The sequence below is a fragment of the Lichenostomus cassidix genome, unplaced genomic scaffold (assembly GCF_008360975.1).
Source record: "Lichenostomus cassidix isolate B80296 unplaced genomic scaffold, HeHo_3.0 HiC_scaffold_43, whole genome shotgun sequence".
Classification (NCBI taxonomy): Eukaryota; Metazoa; Chordata; class Aves; order Passeriformes; family Meliphagidae; genus Lichenostomus; species Lichenostomus cassidix.
Window position 1 is genome coordinate 1,535,644 of NW_028147635.1, and position 7,399 is coordinate 1,543,042.

At 55.3% G+C, this 7,399-nt stretch overlaps 1 protein-coding gene across 1 annotated transcript; it reads right to left on the reverse strand.

The window, feature by feature from the left end:
- Positions 1 to 4,910: 4,910 nt before the first annotated feature.
- LOC146421108 (serine/threonine-protein kinase pim-1-like) lies at positions 4,911 to 5,926 on the reverse strand. Its single transcript, XM_085047700.1, has 3 exons — positions 5,677 to 5,926; positions 5,249 to 5,443; positions 4,911 to 5,017 (listed from the first exon to the last, which is right to left on the reverse strand). The coding sequence occupies exons 1-3, from the start codon at positions 5,924 to 5,926 to the stop codon at positions 4,911 to 4,913; spliced, it is 552 nt and encodes a 183-aa protein (XP_084903826.1).
- Positions 5,927 to 7,399: the final 1,473 nt, after the last annotated feature.

A 7,399-nucleotide genomic window follows, 5' to 3' on the forward strand; every position in this document is an offset into this window, starting at 1 on the left:
AAGTGTTCTGGAGGAATCTGAATTCCTGTTTTGGTATTGGTAACTCTCATTTGCTTCTGATTTATCCTCATTAAATCTAATGCATAAAGGTCCAGCCATGCAGCTTCTGGGGTGGACCTGTAAGGGGTTCTCCATCAGGACAGGTTCCCATCTCCTCATTTTTTCATCTGCTCTTTTAACAAACCCTCCATCCATTCCACAAATCTTACAGCTTGTGGATAGTGTGGTATATGATAAACCCAGCAGCCTTAATCACTTTATTTCTCACAGTAACAGACAAAGCAATTCATATCACAGTATCAGCAAACCCTATAAAAATAGCCAATTTCATCCCATCCTCCTTTACTCATCATACACAAACTCACCAATTTTCCCACTGACGTTCAGGTCCTGGCCAAACATTTTCTGTAGGGTATTTAGTGTTACATCCCTGAGCAGCAAAAGGTAACAAATTATCAGCATTATTTCACATTATTATTTTTTTGTGTATATATATATATATATACATACATACATACTTATTTTATTATATTTTTACATATAATTTTATGATATTTATTATTTATTTATTATATTATTTCACTTGCACAAAGAAATCTGAGCTCGAATTAAAAACTTTTGTTGCTCCATGTGGGAGCATTCCAAAAACAATTGTTCCTTCTGTTGGTGCTTTTTACAATATACTGTTAACAAAATTTATCCTCATCTTCCCAAACCCACAAGTTCTTTTCCTTTTTCCTTATGCAATTTTGGATGCATTTTAATACATCCAGCAGATCAGCTTCTTTTAGCTGACTTCCCCATTGCTCACACAGTGCTCTGATCTCAGCCCACTCCAGAGCCAGCCAACTATAGGGAAGGTCTTCCCAACCAGGAATCTTGGATGGGACCAATTCCTTACATTTATATTTAAAAAGTGACATTTTGCTGTGATCTGGACAGACTATGCCAATTTTGTTTTGCCAGTGGGCAGGGCCAGCACCAAAGACACAGACAGCAACTGAAGGAATCACTGCAATTTCCTATAGTTCAGAGCAGCAAAGAATCACAACAGGAGAAGCTCAGCAGTGCACCCAATCATTCCTACCAAAGATTGCCTGAAGGGATTTAGAAAGATCCATCACCAGTTAGCCTCAGACTTTACCATCACCCAGCCCCACACATCAGCTGGGGAAGCTGTCACAGCCAAGGACTGCAGAGCCACTCTGGACACTGGGAATTCCTGCAGCTGTGTCCAGCCACAGGTGAGGCTTCCAACCTCGCTGGGAGAGAGCCCAGCTTGGAGAGTGCTGAACAAACAAACTCACAGCACTTCTAGTGCAGTAACATCTGGATTCATTCTCCTCTTGGATTCTCCCAAAGCCTGGCCAGGGCTCAAGGGGGAACCAAGGGAGTTGACTTTGACCATACACCCCCAAACCAGGCCAGATGTTGGATTTTATGGCCTTGTTTAGCTTCTAAATACAGAAAAGTCAATACATGATTCACTAATTAGTGGATACATCTATCACAATGCTAATGATCATGCATGTTTCGTTAATGAGTGGATACAAAGATAACCTTAGGTTGGAAGGTTCATTGAGAGGTCACCTTTGGCTCAGGCCTGTTGTTCAGGCCTCAGTCAGGCCTCTTGTTCAGGCCTTGGCACTTCAGGGATGTGGTTTAGTGCTGGGCTGACAGTGCTGGGTGAACGCTGGACTTGATGAGTTCAAAGGTCTTTTTCAACAGAAAGGATTCTAGAATTCCAGGATTTTATCTGCTCCATTCAGCCTGGTCCATGTTAGCAGCATTAATTTGCTCAGAAAGTTCCCTCTTGGTCAGCTCTTGAGGCCTAAGGCTTCAGGCCCTTTAGCTCCTGGTGCTAAGCTGCTCATGCTGAACAAGACGACTCAGAGAGAAGAATACAGTTCATCCAATTCCTTCTGGGACTCTGAGAGGGAAGGGTTTGAAAACAGGAGCATTGCTTGGTGTCACCTCCTCTCTGCCCTTCAGGCCTTTCAGTGCTCTGAAACAGCCAAGAGCTTTCTTCAAGAGTGCAAGGAAGCAGCTGTTCCTTCTGCCAGGTCTGGCTCTCTCCAGTCTCTGCACTTGACTGCTTTTGTCCCTCTTGCTGTGCCCTCTGTTCCCCCTCTGCTCGCTGGCTGCTGCCCAGGACTGTGGAACTGGCCCAGATCAAGTGCTCGAGAGCCTCATTTCTCTGCCCTTGGAGCTGCCTGGGCACAGCAGCCTTTTCCATCTGCAAGCTCCATATGGACAGGGAGTGCCCAGCTCCGTTCCTTGCACAACCTCCAGGAGCCCAGGGCTGCCATCTCAAGTCCCTGCTGGCACTGAGGGCTCCCAGGTGCCTCAGGCTGCTGTGACACCACTGCAAACAGGAGGCAAGAGTGGCAGGGGCTGTGCTCAAAGTCAGCTCCATTTGCTGCTGCTGCTGCTGCTGCTGTGGGGTCATTTGTCCAGCCCTGCCCCAGACTCAGGGATCAGCTCCAGGTCCTGCTGCTGCTCCCTCGGGATCAGCCACAGTTTGGTTGTTGCTCTCAATGCCAGCAGAAGCAGTGGCTGAAGCAGCAGGTGCTGACAGTGCCCCAAGCCCTGGGGCCAGAGGGAAGGGAGCTGCTTCACATGAAAACCAGGAGCAAAGGACATTTCTTTTTTAGGACAGGTTTCCTGGTTTAAGGAAAAAAAAAAAGAGAAAAAAAAAGAAAAAAGCCTAGATGAAATATGAAAGATAAAAACAAAACTCAGGTGTGTAGTGTAAAATCTTCTGTAACTTTGGATTAAGAGGTAACTGATCTTTTGTAAAAGAGTACTCAGTTATTTACTTTGTCAATGTGCCGACAGCATGGATCTATCTTACTGACCTCAGCAGCCTTTTTTTAATAGATTCTGGACTTTGTTTCCAATATTAAGTTATTTTAAATTGTGGTTGAAGCAGTAAGAAATTGATTGTGCCCTGCCAGCTCCGAGCAGGACTGGGAATCCAGATTCTGCTGATCCCCATCCCATTAAGAAAATGTCCTTCCTTCTCACCCTGTGAATGAGCTGTGCATTTCCTTTGAAATTGTCAGGGGTTTCTTAAAAATGCAAAGTCCCACTTACAGCTTTTTGCTCTGGTTTGGAAGTCAAGAAGGGCAATTCTTCATCCATCAACTCCAGACTGCACTGCTTTAGGAACAACAGCCCAGTCGCCAGGTTTGGCTCACTCGTGGCACTTCTAGAGGAGGAAGAAAGTGCAATTGCACAATTCCAACCCAAAAGAAATGAAGAGTGGGACAGACAAAACATCCTGTGGACATACAGGTGTTCAGCTGGGACTGTGGAGTGTTGGGGTTCTTGCCAATTGGATGTGTATCCCTCACTGCAATCTCTGGGCCTGCAGGAGAGTCTCACTCACCTGCACAAGCAGAAAGCTCCGTCGGTGTGCTCAGAACAGGCTCGTCTGATGCAGAGCTGTCAGAGCAATGGGAGGGCAGAGCAGGCCCAGCTGTGCTCAGGGCTGAGCCCCAGCAGAGCCCTGGCAGAGCCCAGAGCAGCCTCAGCATCCGCAGAGCCCTGCTGGAAGGAGAGAAACCAGAAACTGCCCGTCAGCTGAAAGCTCCTGTCCCCCTTGTCCCAACTGCCTGCAGTGCCCAGGCCATGCTGGCTGAGCTCAGAGCTGTGCCCAAACCTCCCCATCACTGCTGCCTGTGGGAGGAGAGCAGGAGGGCAGGACATGTGCCCAGCCTCCAGCCAGCCATGGCAGATCCACCTCCTCAGCAGCTGCCCAGAGCAGGATGCTCCTGTGCTCGCTGCCATCTCCCCAGAGCCCTCATCCCACCCCTGCTGAGAAGATGGGGATCCACCTCATGGCATCTGCTGCTGGAAGAAAAGTTGCTCCCAAAGGATGTCCTCACCTCTCTCCAAGGGCACATCTGAGCCATTCTGCAGCTGGTCCCAGCACTGCTCCATCCAGACCAGACAACAGTGAGAGTTATTCCTTTAAAAACCAAACAGCAAAATAATGAGATTACAAACCAAAGGTGGAAACAAGAAAAAAGTTACAACATTATCACTGTCAGGAGCTCAAGGAAGGACTGACCCCTCCATGCCAGGGAAAAACCCACTCACAGCTGGGGGAAACCAAGGTTTCTCCCTTCCCCCTTCATTGCTCCCCCAAAATAATGGTAACCCAGGGCAAACAAGGGCAGTGGAGCAGCCCAAGCCCTTCCCTACCAAACAAACCTGCTGCTGCACAGCTTCTGGAGTCCCACCTCTGCTCCCCCCATGGGGGTTTGTTTTGGTCAGGGTGGCTGCCCCCAGCTCCAGCCCCAGCCCAGGGCTCACTGCCTGCTGGGGGCTGCTGCTAGGGCCTGGGGCTGCTGCTCCCATTCGGGATCCAGCCCAGCTAAAAATCAGCTTGGCAGCCCACTGAAGATGGTGTGGGGGGGTGGGGTTGTGGGGTGTGTGGTGTGGGGTTTGTGTGGTTTGGTTGGTTGGGTGGTTGAAGAAGGTGCCAGAATTTAAGTGAATCGTCTTCAGCTTTCATGTGGCCAGGTCGAGGGAGATGTTGTCATCCTTGAAGTCATCTTTTGTGTCTCCAGGTGCAGCTCCACCTGGTGCAGCTTCTCTGGGGGCTCCTTCTTCCCTGGAGTGGGAGAGACCAGGCTGTCAGTGTTCTGCCCAGGGCCCCAGCTGAAGTGCGCCGAGCAGGACAAGCAAAAGCAGCTTGTGTGGTGGCCAGCAGTGCTGGCAAGAGCAGCTCAGCTCCAGCACATGAGAGAGCTGCGTGTTCCCATCTCATGGCCCCTGCTCCGTGACACGGGCATGACAAAAAAGGCTGCGTTTGCTTTGATTTTTGTTGCCAAGGGATTTGTGTGGAGCTGTTACTTGCCAGGCCAGTGGATCCAATGGGCTGTGTGGATCTCTTCCTTCTTCTAGGGCTGATGAATATCCTGCATCCAAGGGTCGTTGAAGAGGTCTTCCAGGGATGGCCTGTCCATGGGTTGCATGGATAGACACCTCTTGATGAGATCTTGGCAGTCTGAGGAGAGGAAGCAGAAAGTGCCAGTCAGTTGGAGAAGGCTCCTGTCTGCTTTTCCTCACTGTTCCTGGCATGCCCAGGCTATGCTGGGTGTGCTAGAGCTGTGCCTAAGCTTCCCCATGCATTCTCTGTTTTGGAGGAGAGCGGGACGTGTGCCACCTCCTCAGCAGCTGCCAGAGCAGGAGCTCATGAGCCTGCTGCTGTCTCCCAGCGCTGGTATTCCCCCTGTGCCGCAGAGATGAGGATGCACCTTGAGAGAGCCGTTGTGGGAGCGGGATCTGGCCCCAGATGATCTTCGGCCCCTGCTGAATGGGTGCTTCCCGAAGACCATCTGGTGCAGCAGGATGCCCAGGGTCCAGATGGTTGCTGGCTCGCCGTTGTAGAATTTGAGGTGGTTCCACTCTGGTGGGCTGTAGGCTGGTGTTCCTGTGGAATACAGATGGAGTTCATCAGGGGATGCTGCTGCTCCCAGAGCCTCGCCCCAGCATCCCTGGGCATGCTGTGCGAGCCACTGCCTTCTCGCCAGCAGCCTGTGACTCGTGTACAAACTTGGGGTTGGAAGAGGGAGCCCTGGGAAGCCCTGGGGAGGTCCAAGCTTGGGCTATGAGATGCTGGGCCACCAGTGCTGGGAGTGGGAGCATAGCCCTGGGTGGGCTCACCTGCAAATTTGGTGTATGCTGTGTCTTGGAGGTAGGTGCCACAGCCGAAGTCGATGAGTTTGGGCTGTCCAGTGGACAGGTCGATGATGATGTTCTCTGGTTTGATGTCCCTGTGCAGGACCCCGCAGATGGTGCAGTGCCGCACGGCCTCCAGGACCTGCTGGAACATCTCCCGTGCCTCCTCCTCGGGCAGGAAGCTCCGTGCCAGGATGAATCGGGAGAGGTCCTGGGAGTGCTCCGGGCGCTCCATCACCATCAGGTGTAGGTGGGGAGCTCAGCCCACTCCAGGAGCTGGATGATGCTAGGGCAGCCAGTGGACACCTTGTTCAGCAGGACTATCTCCAGGGGTGCGCTGGTGCCGTCGGGCTGCGGGAGGAGCACGGTGCCGTCAGTGGGGCTGATGCCGTGCCGAGGTGCTCTGTGATGCCCTCAGCCAGCCCGGGATGCTCTGCGTCCTCCGCTGAGCCCACGCTCCGCTCTTTGCCTCCCTCTTTTGAGGCGTCCTGGTGCTCTGCCGCCTGCCGGGCCCCGGCTTATCCCCGGCCCGGCACGGCCCGGTTTCTGCCGCTGGCCCCTGGCTCACTCACCAGCTCGGCCCAATGATGGATGCGGCTCCGGGGTACACATTTGATGGCCACCTGCGAGAAGGGGAGCAGTGGGATGAGCTCGCCGCCCGCCCTGCCGAGCTCCTCCCTCCTCCTCCTCCTCCGCCCGCCGCCAGCCCCGCCACTCACCGGGGCGCCGTCCGCTAGGCGTGTCGCTGCGTAGACGCTGCCGAACCCGCCTTTGCCCAGCAGCGAGCCCAGCCGGTACCGCTCCTGCAGGGCCTCCTGCGTCTTTCCTGCGGGCGAGACGCGGATGTCAGCCTCGGCCCGGGGCCACACGCGGCCCCCGACCGCCTCTGCACCGCCCCGGGCCGGGCATGCCCCTCTGAACGGGGCACGGGCGGCTCGGGGCCGGCGGCCGGGCTGTTGAGCGGCGGAGCTCGGGCCGGGGAAGGTGCGGCCGGGCGGCGGGAGGAGCGGGCCGCGCCGTGTGTGTAGCCTGGGGCCGCGGGATTGGAGCCGGTGACGGGGCCGGGCTTGGGCCGGGGCCGCCGCCGGGCTTGGAGCCGGGGCCGCCGCCGGGCTTGGAGCCGGGGCCGCCGGGGTTGGCGCTGGGCCTTGGGTCGGGGCCGGGGCCGGCTCGGACAGGCGGAGCCAGGGTGGCGATGCTGCCCCAGACGTGGCCACTGATGCCCGCCCAGCAGCGCCACAGCCATGCCGGCGAGAGCCGGGCGGAGGCGAGAGCGCGGCGGGACGCCCGGGGGCGGGGAGGGGGCAGCCCCGGCCGGGGCAGGGGGCGGGCCTGGGGCATGGCCCGGGCTGGAAGGGGGAGAGGGAGGGCGAGAAAGGGAGGGGACACAGGGAAAGGGACACCGGGAGAGGAGGCGGGACAGGGGGAGAGGGAGAGGAGGAGCAGGAGAAAGGGACGGAGAGGGTCCTAGAAACTGTTCCTTAGCTGCAGCTGCGCCGCTGCCGCCGCTGCAACTGAAGCTCCGGGGCCGTTAGTCCGAGTCTCCGTTAGTCCGAGTCTCCGTTAGTCCGAGTGGCCGTTTGTCCGAGTGGCCGTTTGTCCGAGTGGCCGTTTGTCCGAGTGGCCGTTTGTCCGTTCCCCGCGCTCCCCACGGCCGAGCCCCGCGCGCCCCCGGGGGCAGCCCCTGAGTCTGTCCAAACACGGGAAC

Excerpts from the sequence above, each read along its gene's own strand:
- LOC146421108 (XM_085047700.1), bottom strand. The coding sequence starts at position 5,926 with ATGGAGCGCCCGGAGCACTCCCAGGACCTCTCCCGATTCATCCTGGCA. Across the intron at positions 5,444-5,676 it reads AGCATACACCAAATTTGCAG|GAACACCAGCCTACAGCCCA; the intron begins GTGAGCCCACCC and ends TGTATTCCACAG. Across the intron at positions 5,018-5,248 it reads GGTGCATCCTCATCTCTGCG|ACTGCCAAGATCTCATCAAG; the intron begins GCACAGGGGGAA and ends TCCTCTCCTCAG.